Source organism: Balaenoptera borealis (genome assembly GCF_965194805.1).
Source record: "Balaenoptera borealis genome assembly, chromosome: 16".
Lineage (NCBI taxonomy): Eukaryota > Metazoa > Chordata > Mammalia > Artiodactyla > Balaenopteridae > Balaenoptera > Balaenoptera borealis.
In genome coordinates this window covers 63,126,326-63,138,586 of record NC_138872.1, presented here as the reverse complement: position 1 = coordinate 63,138,586, position 12,261 = coordinate 63,126,326, and the positions used below count along the sequence as shown (strand labels likewise).

The 12,261-nt window shown below is 48.1% G+C and overlaps 1 protein-coding gene across 3 annotated transcripts in view; it reads right to left on the bottom strand.

The window, feature by feature from the left end:
* ABCC1 (ATP binding cassette subfamily C member 1 (ABCC1 blood group)) overlaps window positions 1-12,261 on the bottom strand; it is a 131,988-nt gene that overhangs the window by 61,778 nt on the left and 57,949 nt on the right. For all 3 annotated transcript variants that reach the window (XM_082360759.1, XM_082360760.1, XM_082360761.1), the window contains exons 6-8: window positions 11,567-11,628; window positions 9,641-9,772; window positions 243-473 (exon numbers count right to left, since the gene is read on the bottom strand). In XM_082360759.1, coding sequence (XP_082216885.1) covers window positions 243-473; window positions 9,641-9,772; window positions 11,567-11,628 — 425 coding nt within the window. The remainder of the gene's footprint in view (window positions 1-242; window positions 474-9,640; window positions 9,773-11,566; window positions 11,629-12,261) is intronic.

The window sequence follows — 12,261 nt, the reverse complement described above, 5'->3', positions numbered from 1 at the left end:
CTCTATCTTCCCCCTTTTGGCTTCAGGGGAGCCTGGTAAGGTTTCTGTTACTTGCAACCAACGTGGCCTTAATTAAGATGGTTGTATTAGAGCAAAGCATCAGGCAAAGCAGGTAAGGATGTACAGGCCTGGCCCTGTGCCCTCGGGAGCATGCCACGTGACCCTAAGGGAAGGTGAAGGGTGTTGCAAGTGGAAGGTCAAGGACGTGAAGAGCTGCCCGGCTGAGAGGGAGGAGGCCTTACTTTAAGATCTCTGGGCCGGTAAACATCATCAGGTCGTGCACAGCCTTGAACAAGAAGCTCATGAGGAAGTAGGGCCCAAAAGTCTTGTATAACACCTTGAACAGGGACGGGTTCCAATCCTTCTGGGGGGACTTGACAATCAAAGCCTCAGCCTCCTCGTTCACATCCACCTTGGAACTCCCTTTCGTCTTGGCGGGATCCTTGGAGGAGTACACGATCTTCACCGGCTGTCTGGAACACGAGGAGCAAGGAGCAGTTGTGGGGTCTGCCAGGCACTCAGGCCACCGGCCAGAAGGCCGGAGAAGGCCCCCCCCCACAGGGAGGCCTAGCCAAAGAAAACCAGTCGCTGCAGAGAAGCAGCTTAGCACAGTGATTCTGACCACAGACTCAGGATCCTGGCCAGCTGTGTGACTTTAGGCAAGTGCCTTAAACTCTCTAGGCCTTAGTTTCCTCATCTGTACAATGGGGAAATAGTAGGACCTACCTCACCTATACATGACTTAATATAGGTAAAGGGCACAGAAAAGTGCCAACCCAAAAATGACCTACAGATTCAGTGCAATCTCTATCAGAATCCCAGCTGGCTCTTTATAGAAATGGAGAAGCTAATCCTAAAATTCATATGGAAACTCAAGGGATCCAAAATAGCCAAAACAATCCTGAAAAAGAAAAGCAAAGTTGGAGGATTCACATTTCCCGACTTCAAAACTTACTATGAAACAACCATAATCAAGACAGGCATGAGGTTGAGCATATACAGAGATCAATGCAACAGAATTAAAAATCCAGAAATAAACCTGATTGATTTTGACGAGGTTGTCAAGGCCGTTCAATGGGAAAAGAATAGTTTTTTCAACAAATGGTGTTGGGAAACTAGATAGCTACAGGCAAAAGAGTGAGTTGGACCCTTACTTCACACCATATACAAAAATTAACTCGAAATGGATGAAAGACCTAACATAGAGCTAAAACTATAAAATTCTTGGAAGGCAACAGAGGGGGCAAAACTTTAGGACTTTGGATTTAGGAATGGATTCTTAAATACGACCCCACAAGCACAAGCAACAAAAGAAAAAATAAATTGAACTTCATCAAAATCAAAAACTTTTGTGCTTCAAAAGACACCACCAAGAAAGTGAAAAGACAAACCACAAAATGGGAGGAAATATTTGCAAATCAAAACTCTGATAAGGGACCTGTAACTAGAGCAAATAAAGAACTCTTACAACTCAATAAGAAAAAGACAACCCAACCATAAAAGGCGCAAAGAAGACATGCGGACGGCATAAGCACATGTAATGTTGCTTAACATCTTAAGTCATCAGGGAAATGCAAATCAACACCAGGATGAGATACTGCTTCACACCCGCTAGGATGGTTATCATCAAAAAGTCAGATAACAACAAGGTCTGCAAGGATGTTGAGAAATCGAAACCCTCATACATGCCCCTGTGAAGTCCCCTCCCACTTGTAATAGGATATTGCAGAAATGACGGAGAGAGAGTGTCATACCCAAGATTAGGTTGCAGAAAACACTGTGGCTTCTTTCTTGCCCTCTCATGGATCACTGACTCTGGGCAAAGCCAACTGTCGGGTCAGGAGGACACTCCACCAGCCTCCTGGAGAAGCCCCCACGGTGAGACCTTGCCAACAGACAGCACAGTCTTACCAACCATGTGCAACGTGGAAGCAGATCCATGGCCCTGGTCAAGCCTTCAGAGGACTGCAGCCATGGCAGACCCTGAGCCAGAACTACCCAGCTAGACCCATCCCAGACCCCCGACCCAGAGACCCTGTGTGACATAGTAAATGTTCATTCTTATTTAAAGCTGCTACGTTTTGGGGTGACCTGTTACGCACCAACACATACAGCTTCCCTCTCCCAAAATGCAGTCAAAGCAACATCCTCAAAAGGCCAAATGTGGGCTCCATCCCCGAAATGTGCACCAAGCTTCATCCCCATCGTCCACCCGACACAATCGTCCACTGCATAAGCTCACTGAACATCGTTTAATCACAGGGGATTCTTGCCTCTCCCATCTAAGCCACATCTGACCATTTGGACCAACTGAAACGCCCTCCTGGAGACCACAGCCTCCCAACCTGCCTTGGCTCCCTCCTCCGTCCCCACTCCAAACCGTGGGCACTGGTCTGGGCTCTGTCAAGTCCGTATCCTTCCCCTCGATGCTCCTCACCCCAGGAAAGGACCAGAAACATGGGAATCATCCCTGAACCCCTCCCCTCCATGCTCCCAGCTCCAGTCAGGCACATGGTGTGTCCATCCCACTCCCGGGATGTGTGCAGTCATCCATCCGTCCACGCTTTCCATCGCCACAGCCTCTGACCCATGCAAGTGACCATCACCGGGGCCTCCTCGCCACTCCCCCCATTTCCTTCCACTCTCGTTCCCTAACAACCAATCCCTGCACGGCAGCCAGTGGGATCCTCCTAAAGTGCATCACCCCAACCTCAACTCCACTGCTGGCCTCCCACTACATCCAGAATAAAATCTAAACTCTGGGTGAAGTTGTAGAACTTCCTATGGCTGCTGCAACAAATTAACACAAACTGAATGGCTTGAAACAACACAAATTTAACATCTCATAGTTGTGGAGGTCAGAAATCTAAGGTGGCTCCATGTATCTTTGGGACCTGTCAGCTGTGGAAGTCTCCCTTCCTAGCCATGGAAGAGCACATTCTTGTTTATTAGCAAAGCTGTCACTATTTAACTGGTATCAGATTCTGACTTGCACAAGTAACATTCTTCACTTCAAAAACCTGGAGGGTACTGGGTTATTGGGCAAACATCTAACTACTGTTCAAATGTTTCTAGGAAGCTGAAATAACTGTTCCAATGGAGGATGGAAAATATAACAAAATATCAAGATATCCAAAGCAATATGGACGAAGTCTTATTTAGCATCCTGTAGTACACTGCCAACTGTCATTTTAAATCTCAAGTATGGTATTTAAATGGAGAATAAAGGAGTGCTTCCTTGCTATATAAATAAAATGCTTGATTTGTACGGATTAAAAAAAAAAAAGAAAAAAGAAATCTAAGGTGGGCCTGCAGGCTCCATGGGAGAATCTGTTTCCTCCTTTTCCAGCTTCTAGAAGATGCTTACAGGGACTTCCCTGGTGGCACAATGGTTAAGAATCCGTCTGCCAATGCAGGGGACATGGGTTCAGTCCCTGGACGGGGAAGATCCCACATGCCGCAGAGCAACTAAGCCCATGCGCCACAACTACTGAGCCTGCGCTCTAGAGCCCGCGAGCCACAACTACTGAGCCCGCACGCCACAACTACTGAGCCCATGCGCCACAACTACTGAGCCCGCATGCTGCAACTACTTAAGCCTGTGCGCCTAGAGCCCATGCTCCACAACAAGAGAAGCCACCGCAACGAGGGACCCGTGCTCCACAACAAAGAGTAGCCCCCGCTCACCAAAACTAGAGAAAGCCCGTGCGCAGCAACGAAGAACCAAAGCAGCCAAAAAAAAAAAAAAAAACAGCAGCCCATACACCTGGGCATGTGGCCCCTGCCTCCACCTTCCAAGCCAGCCGCTCAGCGTCTTCTCTCTCTCACCTCCTGTCTCCTCCTTATAAGGAACCTCGTGATTATGACATCAGGCCCACCCCAATAACCCAGAATAGTCTCCCATCTCAAAATCCTGAACTGAATCACATCTGCAAAGTCCCTTTGCCATGTAACATATTCACAGGTTCTGGGGATCAGAATGTGGACATCTTTTTTTGGGGGGGGGGGTGTCATTCCACCAACCACAGAGGATTATTTCTATTTTTCGTGTTGTCAGTGTCACTGCGTAAGCTCTTTCCCTGCTCACTTTACTGACTTTTCCTGAAGCTGGGATTCTGGCAGGGATTTTTAGTATGATTTCATTCAGCACACACATGCCCTCTTGGAAAGGAAGACAAGAAGGCAGGGCAGGGGGGCAGGGAGTGGCTGAGTCGGTCCCCCCTCCGCATTCATTTTCTGCACCACGTCCTAAGCTGGGCCCTGGCCCTAGGCCTGCCTGGGCTGCCAGTGACCCAGGCTGTTTTCTGTGGCCAGGAGATGGGCGGCCAAAGGGCCAGGGAGAAGGTCTCAGGAGGGCAGAGAGGAGGAAGGCTCAGGCCTGGGGGAAAGGGGTCTAGAGAAGTAGAAGGGACCAGCTACAGCCAAGTCAGGAGAGAAAAAATATCCAGTGAACAAGAGCTCTCCAAGGGAAGCTGGCACTCCTGGAGGGTGAGGAAGAAAGCAGGGCACCTGAATGGTCTGGCTGGGAAAGAAAGGAATGTTGGAGAGGGAAGGTCTGAGTCAGAAGAAAACTGCTCAGGACAGGGGAAGAGGAAGGGGTGGGGAAGCTGGAGGCTGGGAAGAAAAAGGAACTTGCTCACCCAAGAGATTTTTATATGGGCAAAGGTGCCCCTTGCTCTCTCCTCCACGAATGCCCTGCTCTGGGCCGGGCCCTGGGGAGAGCCCCACCATCGAGCAGCCCTGTGAGAGAAACGGATCAGCCATGTGAGGGGGACTATCATGGGGGCTTCCTGGAGGAGGGGACATCATCAAAGCTGAGACCTGCATGATGAGGGATCGAGTCCACTTGCGGAGGGAAAGGGTGCTCTAGGCAGGGGGAACAGGATAAGCCAGGCCTGGAACTAAGGGATTTTGAAAAGAGGTGAGGCAGCCCTTCCAAGAACCTCAAGTAACCAGAGCAGGGCTGAGAGAGCAGACTGGGAGGTGCGTGAACCAACCAAAGGGCCACGAGGAGCTACTGGAGGCTTTGTTTGTCATTTGTTAAACAAATAAGATCTCTAATGTTGAGGCAAAGGCAAAAATCTCAAACTTATAAAGATCATAGCTCAATTAAAACTAAATTTTCTGGATGTACTCTGAGCATTGTCTTTGATCCATAATACCCAGTATAACACAGAAGGGCAGATTTGGCCTACAATTGCAGAGAACGGATTTTACACCCTTAACTCACATTTTCATTCTCCTTCGAGCTCACAATATACGGGATAACAGTTCTGGAAACCACAGATGAGCATGGCAGCCACCTCCCCACTCCCACCCCTCCAGCCCCGCAAGGAAAGTATAGCCCTGGCAGGATTTTGACTGTGTTCAGCACAAATACAAATGACTCGAGATCATTCTTTCCCTTTTTGTTGCTGTTGTCGTAGAGTGCTTTTTGTTTCTCAAAAACAGGCTGTCAAGGGGGTTTCTCACCCTCTGATGTCACAGTGACTGGGCCAGAAACCAGACCCTCTTTGAGTACAGGACCATCCCAAAGAAACAAGATCCTACCAGGCATCCATGAAGGTGAAGAGCCTGCCTAAAATCACCTAAATCTATGGGGGGTTTTGTTTGTTTATTTGTTTGTTTTTGCCACCACCGACGGCTTGTGAGATCTTAGTTCCCCGACCAGGGATCGAACCCACGCCCCCTGCAGTGGAAGCGCAGAGTCTTAACAATTGAACAGCCAGGGACGTCCCAAAATCACCTAAATCTACACTCTAACTTCATCTTTGGCATAAATCCATACACAGAGTGTTTTTTTTTTTTTTTGCAAGTTTAAATATACCTCGATTTTTTTCAGAAATGCAGTCAGCGTGCAAATTAAGTTCTGTTCAGAAATTTGCCAAGCATGAATCACCACTTTGCAAAACCTTGTCCATGAGGGTGACGATGGTTCTGGTCTCCAGAACCACAAGACTGGGTCGGTCGAGATTTGCTGCTGCCACAGAGAAGGCTCCACTTAGAAGCACTCAGCAATTCTTCATTCTCTATTCTAGCGTGCGCCTGAGTGTTTACACACAGACATACATGGATGACGTTTTATTACAAATCCTTTGCCTTTTAGTTTCTGTTAAAGTTGAGCAAGAACACTTTGTTGATTTTTAAAGTAAGATACATGAGTGGGTTTATTTTTATATATTTCCTTAAAGTACATTTAAGGAGATGTTACAATATCTTTATTACTCAAGGGGGCAATGGGTCTGAAAGGCTGAGAACCATAGCTTAACACCTGTATTTTGGAGCATTCTGTTTTCTTTGTTTCTGTTTGTTATCTGCTGTTTGCACTCCTTTATGAAATAGAGACAATTAAGTAAAATGGTCACCCTTTCTTTAAACACTACTGCTTTTTTATACATTGCTTTATTGGAGTATAACTGATGTAAAATCAAGGTCACACATTTGAAGTGTACAATTTGATGAGTTCTGACAGATTTACACACCTGTCAGACCATCAGGGAAACCAAGATAATGGACACGCCCATCACCCCCAAGAGCTCTCCTCTCTGTAATTTCTCCTCCCATCTCACTACCTCCCCCTACCTCAGGCAACCACTGATCTGATTTCTGTCACTACAGACTTGCTTTCATTTTCTGGAATTGTATATAAATGGAATCACCTAGTATGTATGCACTGTTGCCTGGCTTCGTTCACTCAGCGTAATTATTTAAAGATTTTCATGTGGCTGAGTGTACCAATAGTTCATTCTGTTGTTTTGCTCAGAAGTGTTCCCTTGCATGGCTACACCGTGATTTGCACATCTATTCACTTGTTAATGGTTGTCTGGGTTGCTTCCAGCTTTGGCCATCACACATAAAGCTGCTACGAACATCCCTGCACAAGTTTATGAACATATGTCTTCAGTTCTCTTGGGTGTACACCTAGGAGTAGAATGGTGGGGTGGTATCATAACTATTTAACTTTTTAAAAAAACTGCCCAAGTCTTTTCCAGAGCCATCAAACCATTATATAGTCATTCCAGCAGGAACCACAGTCCAAAATGGCCTTAACCTATGGGAGGCCGTAAGTCGAGAAATTTCCACTCCATTTTGTTAAACTCAAAATCATCTAATGAAAACCAATGAGGCACTGGATTTTAAAACCCAAAGGTCAGGGAAGCAGGGGAAGCAGCTCAGACCTGACTCCTGAGAGGAGTCACTCAGGGTTGAGGAGAAGAACTGGGGGCAGGGGGGGAGGTTGAGACCCGAGGCCAAGAAGCCAAGGCAGCCCTCCTGCCCAGGCCGCGGTCACCTGCTCCCCAGGAGCCCTGGGGCACCCAGCAGCCCAGAACACGGGACTCTCCCCTCCCCACCCATGTGGGTCACAGGGCCAGATGTGGCTCACGCCTCTGGGAACAGAGCCACTGACCCATCTGCCCCTACTCTCGCCCCACAAACCACCTTCCCCAGCACAGCCTAACTGGCTGATATAAAACAGAACTCCGGGCATGCCGCTGCCCTGTGTAAAACCCACCGGTCTTCTCACCCCATTTGGGGTCAACCCCTAAGCCAGTACCATAGCCTATGAGATCCCTGCAAACACTTCTCCTACTTTATCTCCTCCTGTTCTCCCCACCTCTCACTCCACTCAAGCCATACGGGGCCCCTGGTTGCTCCATAAGCATGCCACACTCACCGCTACCTCAGGACCTTTGCACTAGCTGTTTCCATGAAACGGAAAGCCCTGTCCCCACATTTGCACGCGGCTCACTCCCTCCTTTGACACGAACCTCTGCTCAGAGAGGCCATCCCTGACCACCAAACCTGCATCAGCTCCCGCAGTCACTCTCACCCTCATTTCCCCATTTAATCTCATCACCACACTAAGGCTCTTCAAAGTTTCTCAACAGTCTGTGTTTGACTCCCAACTCCCTGTGTCCCACACAGAATGTAAGTGGCACCAAACAAGGAGCCTGTCTATCTTGTTCCACTCTCTGAACCCCCAGGGCCTAAACTCCACTCAGCATATCAGCAGTTATCAACTGCATCTGCTGAACGAATCAATGAAGGGCCAGGCCCGTGATGGAGCTTTACGCTGTACGGCCAGTCCTCTTCCCACGAAGCCTCATTGCCAGCCCCTCCTACAACATCTGCAGCAACCGGCTCACTGGGTGAGCCCCAGGGGACAGCACGGTGGGCATCCCCTGCCACCCAACGTGGGAAGGAGGTGGAGCCAAGCAGTCAGCGAGGCTCGGGTAACTCAAGCTGAGGACGCAGCCCTCTCATCAGGAAGGAGGCTGCAGGCCAGGCCGAAGGGAACCAGAGACCCCACTTCTCCCTGAGACCCTCCAACTGGGTCACAGACATGGGACAAGGCCAGAGCTGTGTGTGCACAGAGCACCAGCTATCTCCTCACAACGCCCAACCACAGAGGCTCAAGCTCAATCCACCTCCCAAGGGACAACTTCTCTGTCCGTGGCCACCCCGAACGGGCCATGGCACAGAGTCACAAGTCCTCCGCTGATGTCCTGGTGGCCAGCACGATGTCCCACATTCCCATCCACAGCCTCGGCCTGAGTGAAGACCTGGAACTTGGGCGCTCCTGCAACGGGTGAGGAATCAGACCTAGAGCCTGGGCCTCTCTCCTGGGAGGCCAGCTGCTCTGCGGGGCCACACACCAGGCTGGGCTCTCGTCAGCCAGCTCTCCAAGGTGGACAACAGGCCCAACCCCGTAATGACAACATAAGTAATGACACCGTCCCCTGCCACCAAATCCCTTGTGATTTCTCTTCTGGCTCCTGTGGACGCAGGACGCGTCTTATGTCAATGTCATGTCCTGGTTTAATCGGCAGCCGTTTCTCTTTCTCACTGGTGCGTAAAATAATGATGCATCGCACAACTGATGACGTCCTAGATTTGATGAAATAAGGTATGTGCTGGGGAGGCCCTGGCCTGATTCCCCAAATAACCCGATGACAGAGCTCGGGGTTGACATGCAGCTCTCGTCGGCGAGAGTCTGAAATCCTGGACACCGAGAGTGAACCCTGATGTTAACCACAGACTCGGGGTGACAATGCTGCGTCAATGTGGGCTCATGGGTTGTCACCAATGTGCCCCTCTGATGGGGGATGCTGACAGCGGGGCAGGGGTGCACCTGCCTCTGACCTTCTGCTCAGAACTGCTGTGAACCTAAAACTGCTCCAAAAATTAAAGGCTGTTGGAAAAAAAAAAATCCAGTACAGCCCAAATCACCATCGAATGGGGCTTCTTAGGCTGAACACCTCAAGAAGTAGTTGACGTGGCGTGTTGAACCAAAACATTTAAAACAGCGAGAACATTCAGGATGCCAGATGCTCGGAGAGAAGCAGGGAAAATGAGACTGACTCGGGGAGGGCAGGGTCACACAGCCAGGTACACGCTCGCCAAGGGTCACGGCAAACAAAATCGTTCTCCCACTTGACATCTTTCTCTCTTCTTTCCTCCCCAAACTGCCTTAGCTACACGTCACACTCTACCCCATTCTGCAGATGAGCAAACCGTGGCTCGGAGGAGGGAAGCAGCCCGCCCAGGGTCATGAAGCTAGTAAGAGGTGGAGGGATGGAGCTACGGGGTCGCCCCAGTGAGTGCCCAGCTTCCCCGGGGCAGGGTGCCTGGCACTTACTTTCTGGACTTTGCACATTCCTTCTTCCAGTTCTTTACCAAAACGGGCACAACTTGTTCTGACGTGTCCTCCTTATTCAGGGACCAGAGGTCAGTGCTCTCCAGGGGCTGGCGGTAGCCCTGGACCATCATCCTGTGGCCGAAACACAAGGTGGGAGGCGATGAGAGTCAGAAGGAGGAGGACGACGACCCTCCCTGCCACCACGGCCATGCGACCGAAGGCGGCCGCAACTCAGGAATATCTCGATAAGGAATAATGGACATGCGGGCACATTAAATCATTATTGCTAATTTTACTGTTAGGTCACCCAGGAAAAACAGTCTCATTTTTAGAGATACATACAGAATATTTAGGAGGAATAGCATGATGGCTCTAATTTACTTAAAAAAAAAATTTTTTTAAGGAGAATATGACAAAGCATTAACCATCGTTAAATCAGGTGATGAGTTTATTGCGGTTTATTAGACTAGTCTTTCCGGTTTGAATACTTTCATGATAAAAAGCAAACCTAATATTTTAACTTGTTATTTGAAACATTTCAAACTCAGAGAAAAATCACAGGAATCTTACAAAGAATTCCTGTCTACCCTTCACCTAGTTCACGACTGTTAACATTTTAAGTGTGCTGTATCTGCTTCTGTCTCTACATACATGCATATGCAAACACATATAGGCAGAGCTCAGATATATTGTGGGTTCGGTTCCAGACCACCATGACAAAGTGAATATTGCAATAAAGCGAGTCACAGGAATGTTTTGGTTTCCCATATTAAAGTTATGTTTACACTATCCTATAATCTATTAAATGTGCAATAGCATTACGTCTAAAAAAAAAAAAACAACATACAGAGCTTAACTTAAAAATACTTTATTGCTAAAACATGCTAAGCATCATCTGCGCCTTCAGCGAATCCTAGTAATAATATCAAAGATCATGGATCACAGATCACCATAATAAATATAATAATAATGAAAAAGTTTGAAGGATTGTGAGAATTACCAAAATGTGACACAGAGACACAAAGTGAGTGAATGCTGCCTCAAAAATGGCGCCAACAGACTCGCTTGACGCAGGGTTGCCACCAACCTTCAATTTGTAAAAGACACAGTGTCTGCGAAGCGTAATAAAATGAAGTATTTCTTTTTTCTGAACCATTTCATAGTAGGTTGCAGATTCTACACATCTTTACCCCTAAATATTAGTGTGCATCCCCCAAAGAGAAAGGACGTGCTCTGATATAACCAGAGTACAAGGACCAAAATCAGAAATACAAGCCTGGTTGGCATGACCTGCAGTCCACATTGAAATTACACCAACTGTCCTAGCGCTGTTCTTTAACAGCAACTGAAAAATAGTTCAGTAAGACAAATATTAAATTAAAAAAAAAAAACACAATGTTTGTAAAAAGTTTATAAAGACAAGGAAAAATGCTTGGGGGTTGGGGGAGGGATTTTAATAATCCCCAGTAGGATGCTGACAATGTAAAGAAAAAAGTGTGCAAATAAAAGGAGGGCGAGAAGGGGGTGTGTTGAGCTGTGGACGGCGGCTGCCTCTGGTGCTCTGGTGCTGTTGGTCCACGCTCTTACCCGCTTTTCCTGCGGTGCACGGGCATTATTTTTCTCATGGGGGGAAACAATGCCAACGACAATAATTACACCTAATGCAAAAAAACAGCCAAATCCGAAGCTGAGCCAAGAGCGTGCAGCTTCTTGCCCAGGCCAAGCCGTCCACAGAGGTGCAAGCTGTTTAGGTTTATGCATTTATCACATGAACGTGGGGTCAGGGTGAGTGTCTCTGAGACCCCGGCTCAGGGAAGGCACACTCAGGACACAGCCCCATTGGAAAGGGCAAGGGAGGAAGAGCAGGGGCCCTAGTGGCACACTCATGGCCCAGCGGCCGCCCGAAATTTGGGGACCAGGACTTACCCTGTGATCCACCAGAAGGTGATCCTGGAAAGGAAGGAGGCGCTGGATTCTGGGCAAGGATTCTAGTGGAGAGAAAGCACAGGGTGGGGAGCAAAGGGGAAATGAACGGTTAAACTTCTCATCTACGCCAGCTCTAGGCAGGGAGCAGCCAGCTGACTGCTCTTCCTCCCAGTGGACCAGCGGCCACTCTCAAGCCACTGATTTTCACCCTGAAAGGGCTTCCCTCCTGAGCACCAGTGGCCTGGAAAGAAACACCTGGCAGCTCCTCCAGTTTTACCTGGCAACTGTTTCCTGAGTGTCTGCTATGTGTAAAAATGGTACAATGAGTCCCATACCTGCCTTATCTTACATCCCCACAGCAACCCAACAAACACGGCCCTACTGTTGTCCCTGCTTTAGTTCATTCATTTGTTCATTCAACAAATATTTACTGAGCATCTACAATGTGCCAGGCACTCAACAAGTTACTCATATCCTCACAGAATCTTAGGTGTGGTATTACTAGTATTCCTATTTCTTTCATTCATTCATTCATTCATTCACTCATTCAACAAATATTTTCTGAGCACCTACTATGTGCCTACCACCTGTACACAAATCTGAACAGACATAACCCTAAACCAGGGCAATAACACCACCTGCTAACACTCTCTGCTAGCTAGCTCTGTTTTAAATGTTTTACACAAATTATCTCA